The 18,998-nt window shown below is 39.5% G+C and overlaps 1 protein-coding gene across 1 annotated transcript in view; it reads left to right on the forward strand.

Moving 5' to 3' along the window:
• Window positions 1-18,998, forward strand: part of LOC126188101 (F-box/WD repeat-containing protein 4-like) — an 84,358-nt gene that overhangs the window by 46,460 nt on the left and 18,900 nt on the right. The window contains exon 6 of the mRNA XM_049929567.1: window positions 10,867-10,995. Coding sequence (XP_049785524.1) covers window positions 10,867-10,995 — 129 coding nt within the window. The remainder of the gene's footprint in view (window positions 1-10,866; window positions 10,996-18,998) is intronic.

Genomic DNA, 18,998 nt, shown 5'->3' on the forward strand with positions numbered 1-18,998 from the left:
TACATTCCTTTCTTTGCCATTTCTACTAAAAACCTCAGTCTCTTATCAATCTGCCCAATTTTGAGCATCCTTCTGTAACACATCTCAAGCTCTTCAGTTAATTTATTTTCACGAGTTGTATGATTCACTATCATACAATGCTGTACTCCAAACATATATTTTCAGAAGTTTCTTTTTCAAATTAAACTCAATGTTTAACACTACAGCTGCTGCATTTTTCAAAACCCCTGCAACTGCTATTTCGACAAAAATGTCTCACCTGTAGTTGATATATTTATGGGTTTTTCTTAGTCTTTCATGGGGGATGTGTTTGTCTGTAACAAATAGTCACTCTGATGGTCTGTTATTTTGTTTATTACTAAAACATTGAATATTTTCATATTTTTTGACCCAGTCAACTTAAATATCCAAATCATAACAAAAATATCCAAATCATAATGAAATCTTGTGTTTTTTATAGAAATACAGCCTTTCTTCTTTTCTGGGCTGCTTTACCTTACCCTTCCTTCTCCCTCCCTGTCCTTATTCCTTTCTCTTTGCCCCTTCCTTTCCCTTTCTTGGTGCTCTTATTTATGTCACCTCGGCTATCCTCCTGACTTCATTTTGTCTTGTGGTTTTGGTTTGTTTGCTTTTCCTCCTCCTTTTTGTCTTTTCTTCTTTGGTCACTCTTAGGGGTTTGACCTCAGCCTCTAAATTTGAAATCTGTAATGTGAGCCAGTTGGGGATAACTCCCTCCCTAGCATCTTTGACGTGGGTCCCTCTCCCCCTCCCCCTCCTTCTCCCTGCTTGTCACAGCCCTTTCGCCTCCTTGCTAGGTAACTAGCTTGATAGCCACTCCATGTGATGGGCTGTTATGTACCCATCTGGCTGAGTCCCCTGACACAACAGGGGTCAGACTGGTGGTACCTGGGTTGTGAATGCTTACCTTTTAAGCATCAGAACTCTCAGCAATGATGATCATGCCAGGCAGCTGTTGCTGTGGTGGGGTGGCACCTAAGAGGTGAGCCCCTGATCATAGTGGGCGGCACCAGAGCGGACGTTTGGTGCATGAAATGTGTTAATCTCTCCGGCTGCTCTTCCGGTCTAAGGTCTGGCTCCCTCCTTACAAAGGCAACTTCTGCCAGCCAGTCGGCCTCCCTCCATGCCTGTGACTGATTAGGAAACATCCCAGTGAATATCGCTCCTCACAAGTCTCTCAATATGACAAGGGTGTAATTTTCCATAGAGACCTTCTCCTCCATTCTGATGATGAACTTAGGCCTATAGCTAATCTGGAATGACGTGACCTTCATTTTGTCCAGCATGTCCAGAGAGACTGTAAGGACAGTAGTGTAGACACAGGCACTTTCATCCTGGCATTTGAAGGGGATACCCTGCCTGAGAAGGTTGAGGTAATGGTATATAAATGCGAAGTCCAAACTATTTCCAGCTCCCATTGCCTCAGGTTCAGCCACATGTCCTCACAATGAATGCCACTCATATCTATGGTGACTGTGGCTGCCCTCTTCATTCAGGGAACCCTTGCACCCCATCGCCTAACTGTGTAAACTGCTCTGGATTACATTCTCTTCACTCACCAGAGGGTTCAGTGTTTACAAAGAAAAAAAGAATCCAATAAATAATGATCCTTGACCGTCTCAGCTACTAAGAGGTCCGGAAGAGGTTTGACAGATTTCACCTTGTGAATCTCTCATCTACTTTGCCTCTTCTTTGGCTCCTGCTGGGGATGGGGCTCCCTCTCGCAACACACCTCCTCAGTATTCTCAAGAGAGGAAGCCTGCAACACAGTCAGACGAGGGACCCATGCTACGAGGGCCCCAAAGCTGTTCGTTCTCTGTCCAATCTGGACATGGAGAAGCAGCACAAGTTCAAGGACGAGGCTTCCCCGGCATCCCGGGGGGCTTTCCTCCTCCTCCTCACTTTGAATCATACCCAGTTTTTGTGAATGTATTCCAATCTCTGTCTTCCTATACAGTTTTTGTCCTCTGCAGCTCCCTCTAGTGCCATGGAAGTCATTCCCTGATGTCTCAACAGATGTCCCATCATCCTGTCCCTTCTCCATGGCAGTGTTTTCTACATATTCCTTTCCTCTCTGATTCTGCACAGATCCACCTCATTCCTTGCCTTGTCAGCCCATCTAGTTTTCAACATTAACCTATAGCACCACATCCCAAATGCTATGATTCTCTCCTGTTCTGGTTTTCCCACAGTCCATGTTTCACTACCATACAATGCTGTGTTCCAGACATACACTATGAGAAATTTCTTCCTCAAAATAAGGCCTATGTTTGATACTAGTAGACTTCTCTTGGCCAAGAATGCCCTTTTTGCTAGTGCTAGTCTGCTTTTTATGTCCTCCTTGCTCCGTCTGTCATAGGTTATTTTGCTGCCTAGGTAGCAGAATTCCTTAACTTCATTTACTTCGTGGCCATCAATCCTGATGTTAAGTTTCTCGCTGTTCTCATTTCTGCTACTTCTCATTACCTTCATCTTTCTTCGATTTACTCTGTCCATATTCTGTACTCGCTAGATTGTTCATTCCTTACAGCATATCATGTAATTCTTCTTTACTTCCACTCAGGATAGCGATGTCATCAGCAAATCATATCATTGATATCCTTTCACCTTGAATTTTGATTCCTCTCCTGAACCTTTCTTTTATTTCTGTCATTGATTCTTCAATTTACAGTTCGAACAGTAGGGGGAAAGACTACATCCCAGTCTTACACCCTTTTTAATCCAAGCACTTTATTCTTGGTCGTCCACTCTTATTATTCCCTGTTAGCCCTTCTGCATATTGTACATTAGCAGTCTTTCCCTATAGGTTACCCCTATTTTTCTCAGAATTTTGAGCATTTTGCACCAATTTACATTGGTGAAAGCTTTTTCCAGGTCAACAAATCCAATGAACATGTCTTGATTTGTCTTTGGTCTTACTTCCATTACCAACTGCTGCATCAGAAACGCCTCTTCGGTGCCCTTACCTTTCCTAAAGCCAAAGTGATCAACATTTACTACATCCTCAATTTTCTCTTCCATTCTTCTGTATCTTATCCTTGTTAGCAACTTGGATGCATTAACTGTTAAGCTGATTGTGCGATAATTCTCGCACTTGTCAGCTCTTGGAGTTTTCAGAATTGCGTGGATGATATTTTTTTGAAAGTCAGATGGCATGTCCCCAGACTCATACATTCTACACAACATGATGAGTTGTTTTGTTACCACTTGCCCCAATGATTTTAAAAATTCTGATGGGATGTTATCTACCTCTTCTGCCTTATTTGATTGTAAGTCCTCCAAAGCTCTCTTAAATTCTGTTTCTAATACTGTATCCCCCATCTCTTCTAAATTGACTCCTGTTTCTTCTTTTATCACAACTGATCTCCCTCATAGAAGCCTTCAATGTACTCTTTCCACGTATCTGCCCTCTCCTCTGCATTTAACAGTGGAATTCCTGTTGCATTCTTTATGCTACCACTCTTGCTTTTAGTGTCACCGAAGGTTGTTTTGACTTTCTTTTATGCGCTGAGTCAGTTCTTCAGACACTCATTTCTTTTCCAATTTCTTCACATTTTTCACGCAGCCATTTCGTCTTAGTTTCCCTGCACTTCCTATTTTTTTATTCCTCAGGAACTTCTATTTCTGTATACTTGAATTTCCTTGAACATTTTTGTACTTCCTTCTTATCATTTATATCCTTTCACTCTGAATTTTAAACCTACTTCTGCGCCTTTCTTTTATTTCTGTCATTGCTCCTTGATGTATAGCTTGACTGGTAGGGGCGAAAGGCTGCATCCCTGTCTTGCAGCCTTTTTAATCGAAACACTTCTTGGTCTCGTATTCTTATTGTATCTCTTGGTTCTTGTAGATAATATTATTCATCTTTCTCTATAGCTTCTAGTTTTCTTATAATCTTGCACCATTTTATATTATCAAAGGCTTTTTGTACCTTGACAAATCCTACGAAGGTATTTTGATTTTTCTTAAATCTAGCTTTTGCTATCAGGTCCAGCATCAACAGTGCCTCTCAGGTGGCTTTACATTTCCCATTGTGTAACTGGCTGTCATCTAACATTATAAAAGTTTCTCAGTTTTCTTTTACTATTCATCAGTATATTATACTTGTTAACACTGAGATGCATGAGCTGTTAAGCTGAATGTACAGCAATTCGTACTCTTTGCTGCGCTTGTCTTTGGCATCAGAGTAATAGATATAGTTGGAAAAGGCCTGACGGGGTGGTGGGCTGAAAGAATTCCAGCTGGGTCACAGGATGGTCAGACAGAGATTCCATAATCAGGTAGTGGATTGTGAGGCATACCCAGAAGCAAATAATGGACTTGGATCACTATGTAGTAATGATGAAGAATAGACAGGAGTTTAACCCTTTCGTGGGCTATGGGGGATATGCCTACCAGTAACTATTTCTGTACTTTGTTTATGGAATTATGTTGTACCACTTCTGTATCTTCTGGCACCTAGTGGTAGTATACTGCACTAGCTATATTGTGTTTATTGTCAAATATAGCTTTTAGGGCCATGGGACACTTTGTTTCTAAGTAGGAAATGTATGCCAAAATTAGAAATCACAAAAGTGCTGTGGGAGATAAACAAACCACCATATTTTTCATGTTAATTCACAGAAATAGAATTATCAAAAAATAAGAGTCACAATTGATCACAATTATAATATGACCAAAAAAAATTAACTACTTTGAGTCACCACAAAAAATGTGCCTGCAAAAGCATTAAGAGAATTGTCCTTAAGAATCACACTAGAAAGAGATGGAATACTTAAATACTGAGGAATGACATGCTTGAAATTCTGTAAGACTGTAGATACTGTGGTAATGAATACCAAAGTGGGCAGTACAGTTGAAGAGGAATGGACATCCCTTAAAACTGCAATCACAGACGCTATACAGATAAATATAGATAAAAGGAAGGTGAAACTCTGGGTAACAGAAGTAGTACTGTAAATTGTGGCTACATTGCTCCTATGGGGGTTACTTTGCTACAGAAATGAAAAAGTTTCAAAGCCCTCTGGAGGATAAATCAACTAAAACCAAAAGCTTTCAGCTCTAAATCATAGATTACATCAGTCTCCCTTCCGGTACTTTCTGGGTCTGCCATTTTGTGTTTAGGTGTTGAGTGTTTTTATTACTGAAAGGGTAAGTATATGACCATTTGTTGTAGAATTTAATGCTGAATTAAAATTTACTCCGCCTGACGATGCAGTTGCGTTTTGTTTTTCTCTTACTCAAAAACAAATAAATGAGGTTACATTTTCAATAATTATGGGGGCTACTTTGCACCCATCATAAAATGGAGCAGAGTAACCCCTCTTATTTCTACAAAATGTATTTTAGTTATATTTCTATATTATTTCTCATAGATATGGTTTGTGACTATAAAAGAGAACCAGGACCAAGTCAACACATTGATTAATCACCCCAACATATGGAACAATGCCTGGAAAGTATAAGAAATGGCACATTTTCCCCATAGAAAGGCTGCTGATCACTTAAAACATCCCAAGACGCATGATTTTAAACAAACTGAAACAAAAACACCAAAATACCACAGAAATGAAGCCTGTTTTTAATGGAGATGAGGTGAATGTGTTTGCATCGTATATAGAAATTATGATTGATTATGGCTTTCCCTTAAATTTTGCTGGTCTGCGTTATGTAGGAAAATCTTATCTGGATAGAACAGGGCGTAATGTGACAGCATTTTCCAACAATATACCAGGGAAAGATTGGACAAAAGGTTTCCTTCAATGACATCCTCAGTTGACTGAAAGATATGCCGCCAACATCAAACGCAGCAGGGCAGCTATTGATGAAACCATGTTGTGTAAATACATTGAAAATATGTCCAGTGTAACAAGAGATGTAACACTATCACATATCTGGAATCTAGATGAGAAAAATCTCTCAGACTATCCTGGTAAAAGCTGAGTTATCTGTCACTGAGGTGCAAAATACCCAGAAAGGATTTGTAACTTCTCTAATTCTAATTGCTCCATTATAATGTGTGGTAGTGCAGCAGGGGAGCTTTTGGCACCCTATGTTGTCAACAAGTCTGGGCAACTGTGGGACACATCGACATACACAGGGCCAAAGGGTAGGTACAATCTGTCTAGTTCAGGATGTTTTGACACAGTGACCTACAGTTATCGGTTTGAGACCATACTGCTGCCCAAGCTGAAGAAAAAAGGTCGTGATTGCTGACAATCTCTCTACACATTTGAACATCCTAATTTTCCAGATGTTTAGAGAAAATGACATTCATTTCGTGTTTCTTCCACCAAACTCAACTCATCTCACTCAAACCTGTAGACGTTGCCTTCTTTCATCCCATGCAAGTTGCATACAGCAGGTACTGTGTGAGTGGAGACAAACAGGAATGAAGTGTGCTGTTCTTCCTAAACATCAGTTTCCCACTCTGCTGAAAAGGGCTCTTGATGTGATGCAGCCAAATGTAAAAAGTAGCGTTCAAAGTGGCTTTAGGAAGTGTGCGATATTTCCCTGCTATGTTGAACCATTGTTTGAATGCCTCGGACACAGAGGTGCAACAAGATGATCTGAGTAATTCATTTCTGCTCATTCTTCAAAGAAAGGAAACACACAACATTCTGGGGATAGAGGTCACGTGAAAAGAAGAAAGATTCCAATCTCGCCTGGAAAAAGTCTCTCTCATGGAATCAGTACCAGTAGTAGAATGGTGGAGAATGTGGGTGTTGCAACAGAAACCACTTCACAAACACCTAGTGGACAACCAGGAAAACATAAAAGAAAGCAAATTTGGCATTCTAAGAGAAGTGAAATCACTATACACAAGACTCTTCTTATGAAGAATCCTGGGAGTCTTACAGGAAGAGATGTCTTCAGGAAGTAGAGCACGAAGAAGAGGAGGAAAACTTACAGTACTTTCAAGGACCATAAATTAAACCAGTAAAGAGAGAAGTTGGTGCTTTTGTGATCTTTTGTTGTGAGGTTCATTTGTATCCAGGTGTTACTCAAATCTTTAATGAGACGGGGTGAGAATAAGTGCGATGACTAAGTCAAAAAATAATGGGAATGGCCATCAAAACCAGATGAACTCTTTTATGAATGGAAGGATATTGTAGGAGGCATAGAACTACCAAACATGGTGAATAAAAGGGGCTTTTTCCAAATTCCTGAACTGAGTGGTGTTGAATGAAAATGCTGAATTGTGTGCTAATTAGGTTATGGTACATAGACTATATAAAATTGTTGCATTTTTGGTGAATATGGTGTATCCAAGAAAATCTAATATTTACTTTTGATAGGAATAATTTTGAAAAATAAATATTGTATTTTTATATGTGGATTTTTTCTGTTTAATAAATTTTAAAATTAAACTTTACTATGTGTCGGACATTGCTCCATACAATTTTTTCCATTGGAATTACATTGATTGAAAGTGGAGCAAAGTAACCCACCCATATGGAAAACTTTGCTCCACTTTTAAAAACTGAGTAACTCATTGTAGAATGAAAATCCAAAGACCTCTTCACTCAGACATTATTACTTTGTGCTGTAGGTAACTGCTTAGAAATTATCAAATTTATTTGTTCACTTTTAACTTAGGTATTTTCAAGCATTGGTACAATGTGTCTAAATATTGGAGGAAAGTAGCCCCGCTATAAGATATATAAATTGATCAACGAAAGAAGAAAGTTTTTGAATACAATTTATTTCACTTTACTGATTTCACCCTGTTAAGGGGACCACACCATGGTTCAGGTCGAAAAAAGAAATCAATTTTCGGTTTTCATCATATTTCGATAGCGTAAGGTTTTATTTAATTACTCTGAAAAGGATTTTGCTGAAAAACAAATTTTTTTTTGATCATTTAAAGAGCATTTTCCTACCACATGTGTTTATGTGCCATGCCCACTTTTCTGCATATATTGTAGATTTTTTTTTTAGACTCCTGAGTGTGTTGGCTATCCTTGGAATGCAATGGTTGGTATTCTTTTGTTTATGCTGTTTGTAAACAACATACTTTCAAACACATGGTTAGTTTTATTCAAGTGTGATTGCGGGTAGTTGTTATACTTACGTTTGCAGTGCTTGTTTGTACCTGTGTTTTGTTGTGTTTATTGAAGATTACGAAACGAAACGTAAACGCATTTTCAATTTAGAGGAAACAAGTTTAGAAAGCTTTCTGTACAAGAGGTTATGTCACCTGGCAACTATGTTTCTAATTGTAATTCTTCAACAAGTGCATCGTCAAAGTAGTTCTCACCATTTCAAGAGAGTTACAATTAATTTACTGTAAGTGACAAGGGATGCAGTAACATTATTATAAATTTGAGAATATTATCAGATGTAATTTCTAAATTTGTACAATGCAGACAGTGTGGTGAGTCACAGAGTGAGAAAATTTGTGAGAGTGCCAGTGGGAGAAAAGGCCTAGCAATTGCTTTGGATTTAATTTGCACTAAATGCTGAGCTGTGATTTCATTTATGAGTTGTTCAAAACGAGATGCAAGTGGCCCTTACGAAATCAATACTAGATTAGTTTATGCCTTACGATCCATTGGCAAGGGCATGGCTGCAGGGAAAACATTTTGTTTAGTTGTGAACTTACATCAACCACCAAATAAATTTGAAAAATTGACTGCAATGTTAGAGAAAGCTGTATGTGAGGTCACTGAGGAAAGCATGAAACTGGCTGCTAGGGAAGCCGTGGAAGAAAATGATGGATGTTCGGATATTGCAGTTGCACTTGATGGAAGTTGGCAGAAAAGAGGACATACTTCGCTGAATGGAGTAGTAACTGCCACGAGTGTAGATACCGGTAAAGTGTTAGATGTGGAGATAATGTCTAAGTATTGAAAATTTTGTAAAGTTTATGATCATAAAGAACACAACAGTGTGGCTAATTTTAGAGGAACAAGTGGTGGTATGGAAGTTCATGGGGTTCAACAAATATTTCATTGCTCTGTAGAAACGAGGCGTATGGTACACCAATATTTGGGCGATGGTGACAGTAAGGCATACAACAATGAGGTGAACTCTGCCATTATTACCAAAATAGAATGTGTAGGCCATGTTCAAAAACATTTGGGAACAAGACTGAGAAAACTGTTGATATGAGAGGAAAAAAATTAGAAGATGGAAAATTGTTTACCGGACGGGGTTGGTTAACTAAAACTGAAATAGAAAACTTGCTGGTATACTATGGGCAGGCAATTTGGAGAAATAAAGAAAATCTGGAGGCAATGAAGAGAGATGTTTGGGCCATATTCTTCTGTAAGTCCTCTACTGATGATAAGATGTCATGGATTGTGTCCATCGGGAGAAAATTCGTGGTGCAAATACAGTAGCGCTCAGCCAACTGGAGAATCTTATTCTCACCAGCATTCTCTTCCTGCTGCTATTATTACAGCAATTAAACCTATTTTCAGAGACTTGGCTCATCCTGACCTTCTAAGGAAATGTCTGCATAGGCAGACACAGAACCCAAATGAATGTTTCAACAGCAAAATTTGGAACCGCCTTCCTAAAACTGTATTTTTAGGCATGCATACAATTAAACTAGGAGTTCATGATGCTGTTATTACATCCAGTTGTGGTAATATTGGAAAGTGTTGGGTACTGAAAAAGCTGGAAATTAAGCCTGGTGAAAATATGATCACTGGGCTGCAACATTGAGATAAAATGAGGATAGCCGATGCAGACAGGTCTGCATCTAATATGGCCAAGAAAGCAAGACAAACATCCAGGAAGGTGAAAACGAAGCTGGAAGACCTGCTAGAGGCCAAAGAAGGGCCATCCTATGCAGCAGGACAGTTTTAATTAACTGTAAGTAACAAATTTCAAAAGTTTTTTTTTCTTTAAAGTCAGTTTCCCGCAGACTAAAATTTTCAGTACATATGCCCCATTATATCAGAAACTATCATAGATAAATGAATGAAATTTTCAGAGACTCTGCATAACATAAAAAGCCACCTCTGGTACTACATTAAATTTAAAAAAGTATTTCTTAAAAACTATAAAATGGATAAAGTAGATTTTAGTACAGTTGACTCTATTAGCATCATGTAACATACAGTAAAAATATTAAGGTCCTGCATTAAATAGTTTTTTTTTAAGAAATTGGTCAAATACTTGCCTAAATTAACATGGGTTAGATAGGCAGGGCATGGTCCCCTTAATTAGTCATCTTCAGAAGCTTAATATTGGTTTAGCAAATGTTATAATACCTTCTTGAGCATAATGCCACGACACTTCGAAAAATGTACATATTGTACGTGATACTTCTCAACGAAGATTGATAATTTACAGTAAATAAATCAGTTACATACATAGTCAAGTTGTTGTGCTAGCAACAATGTCTTGTGTAACTGAAATAGTAAAAGATCTGACCATATATTGCAACATGTTCAGTAGTGGTACAAATTGCTAAAAATAATGTACACATAAAATTAAATTCACTAGTCAATGATTCTTGCTACAACACGACTACACAAAGTATTGTTTGGTAGCTGCGACAGCAGCACGCAGATGTAAAACACTACTGGTGTGGAATTATCCAACTACCAGTTCAGAGCTTGGGAGACTAGGTCCCAAGTCTTAAAGTACAGACAGTACATATTAGCTGAATTGATCTCCTCTCAGTTGCAAGTGCATATGATGCTTGAAAATACTTTGATTGCCAATGCTTTGAAATGCATTGTGTTGATACCTTCCACACATAATTTCCAAACAATATTTACTGTTATAAGGTTTTAAAAAATTGTACTCTTCTTATTCTTTAAAACTGTTTCATTTCAATGATGAATAAAATTACCTTTTTCTCAATAACCTGAAATATATTTTTAATTTCAGACCTGAAATGACAGCAAGCTTAGAAGGGAAGTATAAAGCTGGAGCAGGCATACTAGATTTGCATTGGGAATCACCACATACCCTCTTATCTGCAGGATATGATACTCACGTCCGTTTGTGGGATCTTCGGTAATTTATCTATTTAATTTGTTTCTCAAATACAGTACTTGTTTCTGTAATGTAGTATGTATACAGTCATTTTCAAACAGGATTACTGATAAGCTTGACAGAATCTGGTGCCTTGCAGTCAAAATGTAACTTCTATCCACACACAATCACGGAATTATGAAGTAATGTGGCAAATAAGTAGCTACTATGTTATGCTCCTAAACAAAGGAAAGCAAAGCAGTCATTGAACCAAAACTGTGATCTAAATATTTTTTTATTTTTTCCACATATATTCTGCATGAAATAAAGTTTACTCATTGTCCATGTAATGTAGCAGTTATTAATAGACTAGGCTGTCCTGAACTAGTGGTACAAACTCTGTAATGCTTTTCCCATTGTAAAATGGGAGTACACATTATCTGAAGAGTCTAACACAATCAATTTACCCTTTGCCTTTGTTCTTGCCTGCATATGCAGAACAATAATATGAAATTTTGGTGTTCACCTAGATATGGTACTTCATTACACTCAAACTAGTATTGGTATGACTTACACCATCATCACTGGACTTTTATCCTGAAAGCCACATGAAATATAGAGAGAGAAACAGTGAAATTAAGTTCATTTTGATTCTGACATGATTAGTTCCTTACTGATGCATGTAAAGACATTTTCTTCTCTTCCACTTAAATGTCACAAAAGTACTCCGTTGATGTATTTCCTCACACAGCATTTCATCTGCAACATTAGTACTTGTTGTTATTTCAGTGTATTGTTGATGTTAAATAACTTTCATAATACAATACTGTGAATTTGTGGCAGTGGTTGAATGTTTAAGGTAGCTTGTAGGGAGTTTTGTTTATGTTACTGATCTTGTTTTATTTGGTGGCTGTTCTAAAACCCTCTTCATTATGTGCAAATTTGCGGCTAATTGTCAGACTTGCTTGTGTTTTAAATCAGTGGTGGCCTGCTGATGCAACTCTTTGCAAATTAGACCAGTTTGAGTGGTGATACATGTGCAAACAGAGTAGGAATATGTGTGTTTGGTTCATTCAGATCTGTCAGTTGTGTTTCATATCTAGAGAAGATCACTATTACATGAGCTTAAGGCTCACTTAAACACCCTACCAATGTTAAAAATTCACAGCTTTGTATTATTTAAGTTATTTAATGTCAAAAGTAAGTAGCCTTAACAGTAGGCATGCACATTGCAAATAACATGCTATGTGAGGAAACAGAGTGTATAAAAATTTTATAACACCTAAAGTAAGAAAGAAGAAAAAGTACTGCAATAGTACTATAATAGTACTATTTCACTTTTTATGACAGTTTTGGAAATGAACTAATTTCTCTGTGCACTTGTCTATATTTCAGGTGTATTCATGTATTTTTCAAAATTGCTTAAATAATCATTGAACACTTGCCAAATACTAGTTGGGTATAACAAACACTGTTTGCGTTGTGGCAGACATGTAATTCCCATACTACATCTCATTCTGCAGCTCGTAAGGGCAGTAGCCACACTTGACAATCTGTCCTAATTGACAACCAGCATGGAATGAAAGAGCAATTTTATGAATAACCACTTGCTTTTTACAAAGACCTGATTCTGCAAACAGTTGGTGAGTAATATTATTTTAGAAGGTGCACACAAGGATAGCAAGTTAACCATGTATTGTTGCCAATGGGAGGTGGATTCAACCAGCACAAAGAAAGTCTTGTGTTATCTAATGAGGCAACAGGCACTGACGTGTGTGCCAGAGTAAACTGCAGCGCGCGCGCACACGCACACTCTGGCTTGCTAGTCAGAATAAATGATACATTGTTTGTCCTCTTTGGCACAATAGGTGCCCAGTGTACCACAATGTGAGATTGCCAGTGTGGGCATGCCATCTCTTCTGCAATGTCTCTCACATGATTTTAAAGAAATCCCCTCCCAAAATCATCACAAACTCAACCTAAGGTAACTTACTGTCCCCACACCCTCCACCCATTCTGTCCCATCGCCTCCTTCCAGTTTACATATCCTTGTTGTCACACTCTGCCAAAGTGCCCACCAGTCTGCCCTTCTCTGCTCCTCTCCTGTTTCCCCTTCCACCCCCTACCCTTTCTCCCACAACCTTGCTACACTGCACCTAGCAACATTGTCCTGTTGACAAAAAGTCCCTGCATGCTGTGCCAGACAGGGCTCATCTCTCCCCCATCCATACCCTGCTATCCCTCTCTCTTCTCTACCTCACCCCAGATTGCTGCTGTCATTCAGCACAACACAACAGCTGCATTCTGGCTGCAGCAAATGGTGATGGTCGTGTATGTGAGGTGTTCTTGCTTGTGTAAATGTGCTTTTGTTTTATTTTTTGAAGAAGGCTTTGGCCAAAAGCTCAATATCCAACAGTCTTTTCATTGTGCCTGTGTGCAAGTCAATATATCATCTTTATGGTAAGTAGCAGCCTATCCTCTTCATACAATGCGCACATTAACACACACATGAAATTTGAGTAGATTGCAATGAAAAATTGGAGTCACCATGAGTTTGTGTTTTGTACATGTTAGATCATAAATTGCTGTTTATCAAATGTAGTTAACATACGGAATTTTGTATAAACTTGGAACAAGATCTGTATCTACCTCCAGTCACCAGAAAATGGATTGTGTGTAGTGAGCTCACTTCTACTTGCGCGCATTCATGAACGGAAAGAAAGAATGAAGCATTCAAACATTCATCGTATCTCGTGAAAGGTTTGAGATGTTGAAATGAGTCTTTGGCAAATGATGGCATGCAATGAGGAGAGTATTTTGCCATATTGTTAACAGGTGTACTTTTATCTACTACGACTGAGGTATACAAAGAAGATACTTCAGTAAATTTCAGTACCAGCTGTTCATTATTAAAAACACAGATTCACAGGATTCTACTGAAATTGCAACAAAAGAAGTAATTTATCTTTTCCTGACTTGTTAATCCCCCCTCCCCCACTCTCTCTCTCTCTCTCTCTCTCTCTCTCTCCCCTCCCCCTCCCTCCCTCCCTCCCTCCCTCCCTCCCCTCCCCTCCCCTCCCCTCCCCCTCCCCCTCCCTCTCACACCTCTCTCAGAGAACTGTCATGGCATCAATGGCAAATTCACCAAAACACAGTGTAGTCCACACAAAATCACTTCATTAAAATGCTAATGCAGCTACAATTGTGACAAAATCTTGAGACAGTGATTTTAATAAATGAGGAACTGATGCCAAGTCAGGTCAATACTTTATGAAAAGGCACATTGTCGGTATAAAAATAAACAAGTAATTTCTTCACTGAAGTTATTGCAAAGCTGCACAAATTCTCATTTTAGCAGCTATTGATGACCCTCAAAAAACCAACTATTGCTTCGAAATAGTATGTTGTTACTCATATATTGTGGTAGATCAGAAAGTTTTGCATGTCAACCATATGGAAAGATACTTCCCTCAGTGCATCTTATCAGATGCCAAAAACTGGTTTCGATATCTCAAACCGCTTAGGAGACGCTGTGGATGTTATGAATATTTCATTCTTGCTGTATTGTCAGTGCACGCCAGCAGAAAGGAACTTGTTATATGCAGTCCATTATCTCGGGCTTGTAGGTAGTAGACGTAGATGTCCTCCCAAATTTAAAGAAAAATTCAGTATGTTAGCTGCATTTAATCTGCAGCTTTGTGTTACCTAACATACCTGAAAAGTAAAGTCACGGTGACTCCTGTTTTTCATTGCAACCTATTCAAATGACATGCAGTTTATTATTTAATTACATATTATGTATCTTAATAACTGTGACCATTAACGGAATAATAGGCAGTTCATTGTGAAGCTGATGAACAATGCTATAACATGCAAAAGACTCAATTGTTTTCACTGAATTGTTTCTTTAAATCATGATTGAGAGCGTGCAGAACCAGTGTGTGCATGATGATCTACTCATTCACACTGCTGCGTTGTGACTAGCAGACTAACCTGCATTCTCCCTGTGCTTTTGTGGGTACTTAAAACTGCACTGGTCATCATGACTTATTTTTGATCCCACACTTAACAGTGGGAGAGACAGTTTATAATATCTGAGGAGATGATTGTGTGCCCATCTTTCCATTTGTGCTGTTAGCATTACGAAGTACTGTTAATTTCCAGAATATACTTACCTGTTAATCAACCCCCCACCACCTACACACACACACACACACACACACACACACACACACACACACACACGTACCTGACGGGTAGTGAAGTGCAAGTGTAGTCATGGTTACTTGTATGTGATACCTCTACCCATCTAATCTTCAGCATTCTTCTGTAGCACCACATTTCAAAAGTTTCTATTCTCTTCTTGTCCAAACTATTTGTTGCCCATGTTTCACTTCCTACATGGCCACACTGCATACAAATACTTTCAGAAATGACTTCCTAACACTTACATCTATACTCGATGTTAACAAATTTCTCTTCTTCAGAAACGCTTTCCTTGCGATTGCCAGTCTACATTTTATATCCTCGTTACTTCGACCATCATCAGTTATTTTGCTCCCCAAATAGCAAAACTCCTTTACTACTTTAAGTGTCTCATTTCCTAATCTAATTCCCTCAGCATCACCCGATTTAATTAGACTACATTCCATTATCCTCGTTTTGCTTTTGTTGTTGTTCACCTTATATCCTCCTTTCAAGACACTGTCCATTCCGTTCAACTGCTCTTCCAAGTCCTTTGCTGTATCTGATAGAATTACAATGTCATCAACAAACCTCAAAGTATTTATTTCTTCTCCATGGATTTTTCTTTTGTTTCCTTTACTGCTTGCTCAATATACAGATTGAATAACATCGGGGAGAGGCTACAACCCTGTCTCACTCCCTTCCCAACCACTGCTTCCCTTTCATGTAGGGCCTAGATGGGTAAGGACAATGACTAACGAGGGCTGAGGCCAAGTGTGTTACAAGAAAGTAGAATATATTCCAGGGGGAGTCCCTACCTACGCAATTCAGAAAAGCTTGTGTTGGTGGGAAGGATCCATAAGCACTGGCTGTGAAGCAGTCATTGAAATGAAGAGTGTTGTGTTGGGCAGCAGCAGCAGCAGCAGGATGGTCCAGTTGTTTATTGGCCACATTTTGTCAGTGGTTGCAGCTTACCGTATTTACTCGAATCTAAGCTGCACTCGAATCTAAGCCACACCTGAAAAATGAGACTCGAAATAAAGGGAAAAAAAAAAAAAATTTCCCGAATCTAAGCCGTACGTAAAATTTGAGACTCGAAATTCAAGGGGGGAGAAAAGTTTTAGGCCGCACCTCCAAATCGAAACAAAGTTGGTCCATTGTAATACGAGACACAATTTAGGTCGAATGAATGACGATACAGCTACAGTAGTTTGGTTCGAGTCGTAAGCTTAGCAGTTACGCTTTACCAGGTAGCCATTGCTATGCGTCAGGCGCTCCGTCCGTATTTATATGGGTACCCTTCCTTTTTCACATGCTTCGTCTGGTTTGAATCGATTGCTTATTTTGCTTAGATCTGATAAGTGCCGTTTTCTTTGTTATAGGTGTTTACATCATTCTAAGCTGAAAATGCATTACTGTACTGTGTCGTGCATTGTTTGTCGCAGCACGGCTTGCTTTTGTGCGTGCTATCGGCGCTTACAATTTAAAAAGAGAGAGAGAGAGGAATCGTCTCATTAGCGAAACAATGGCAAGAGACTATTTGTTGTTATTTATACTGCTGCTTTCTTTGATAACGATCAACAAGAACGAAATAATATGCGTATGATAGAAGATGTTCTGAACAAGAGTATAGCGAAAATTTTTCTCAGTTTGAAAATCTTTGCGGCCGCTTCTTTAGTACATCAAATTCCGCACAGAAATTAGTCATCTTAGATTTAAAAATCTAGTAAGTTGCCGTGCTTCATTTCTGACTGTATCACTATTAGGCATAAGAATATACAAATATAAACATGACACGATATTTATATTCTTCCACGTTTGCTGTTGTCTCACTCTAGTTTCGTAGTTTATTAGGCAGACAGGATTCAATTGAGATAGCAGCAAACATGAAACAATACGTTGCAAAATGTTTATATTCGTATTCTTTCTTATGGGGCAGAGAATACTGCATGTGATTCACATTTCTTCAGGTTCCTGTTAGCAACCATCTCTTCCAACAGGTAGGACAAAATTCAGAACGTAGAGTTGGCCATATTGACAAACATCCCAAACCATCTTGCCAGTCGGATTTTCGTAGTACATTGAAATTCTGCTACATTCGAAGATGAACAATACGGAATTTGTATTTACTTCGTTGGATAATGTATGAAAATGCAGTGGTGGAAACTCAGGGCGGAGAATAAAAGCTCTTCTTCCACACTTTTTTTTTTTTTTTTTTTTTTATACTGACGCAGAGGTTTTGGCGCCAGTATTTATCTTTGTGCCTACAAAGCATGCCTGTGTAGCTTTACATATATTCGACGGCAGAAGTTAGTTGTGGCGGCACCTACCAACATTTTTCAGAACTTCCGCTTGCTTTGCACTCGATTCTAAGCCGCAGGCGGCTTTTTGGATTACAAAAACTGGAAAAAAAGTGTGGCTTAGATTCGAGTAAATACGGTAGCTTGTAGATCACATGGCTGGTTCCCCCCTAAGGGGCTCGCCACTCTTTGGCGGGTTCGTGCTTGGCTACCACGGGGCCCCAGTTCCCAGCCTTTGCAGCATTTTTTCCCTTCTGTGCTGCATGTCTATCCTCTTGCTATTCTTTTACCCCTCCCTTGGGGAACATGTCTAGGGTTTTATTGGTAATATTCAGCATTGTCTGTCACTGATGTAAGAGCAGTCTCACCTTTGGTTTTTGATCTCTCTTTCTTTCTTTGTCGCCCTTCTCCTCTCATTCCTCCGCTTTGGCATTTGAGGTTCCTCTTTTTCTTCTTCCTCCCTGTGTGCTCCTGAAGGCTGGCCCACACGTCTGATGTATAACACGTGACTGGGTAACGCGTAATTCCCAGTCCCAGGTCAACAGGTAGGGTTCGTACGTACTCCATGGTACAGGCCAGGCCCAGGGAGGGGGGATTGCCTGAGCTGCAACCTTCCCAATTTGCCGACTGGTCCTTCAGTCAGGTGTTCAGGAGGTGTGACATGAGGTGTGATCAATCACCTAAGGCCAGGTGCGCCCCCTTGTGAAGGGAGCCCTCAATTGGAAGGAGTGCGTCTTTGGAGATGCTGACAATTGTGGGGGATTTTCTTGCAATGAGTCGCTCACCTTCCCAGTCCACGTCTGTGAAACGTAAATGTAATGAGGCTAATGAGTCCAAGGCCCTTCCCGCTGCATCATGGTTCCTCGTGGTTTCACATACTGAAGACCGTCGATCTGTTTATTATTCAGAGAGGTGTTGATGCAATTCCTGGCCCTGTGAATCCTGCTCTCGTTTATGGAATGGCACTTTGCTTTTGGAGAGCACTTCTGATTCTGAAGAAGCAAAACAGCACCTTGCTGCCCCACTTTTTCCATGGCTTACCCTGTTCGTGTCAAGGCCCATAGAACTTTTGAGTTCTTCCCGTGGTGTAATTTACATCAGGCTGCTCGACAACCGAGACCGAAATCCAGTCTTACCTCTCTGAACAGGGTGTCATTGCTGTCCATCATGTAATGAAAGAGGTAGATTCCTCCTTAGTGCCCACCCGCACTCTTTTCCTCATCTTTGATAGAGTGGTGCTGCTGTCAAAGATCAAAGCAGGCTATGAAATTATCACAGTCTGACTGTACATTCCGAACCCTATGCACTGCTACCAGTGTCATCGTTTGAACCACACTTGGACATCTTGTAGACACCCAGTCTAATGTGTAACCTGTGGTAGGGAGGGCATACAAGGGTGATTGTCCACTTCCTTCTCCCCGCTGTATCAACTGCAATGGTGGCCAGGCAGCCTCCTCTCGGGATTGTCCCATGTATCTTGATGAGCGGACTGTCCAAGAGATCCGGATAAAGGAAAAAGTGCCTTACCCAGTAGCTCGCAAGCTACTGGCTAGTCGCAAA

The sequence above is a fragment of the Schistocerca cancellata genome, chromosome 5, assembly GCF_023864275.1.
Source record: "Schistocerca cancellata isolate TAMUIC-IGC-003103 chromosome 5, iqSchCanc2.1, whole genome shotgun sequence".
Lineage (NCBI taxonomy): Eukaryota > Metazoa > Arthropoda > Insecta > Orthoptera > Acrididae > Schistocerca > Schistocerca cancellata.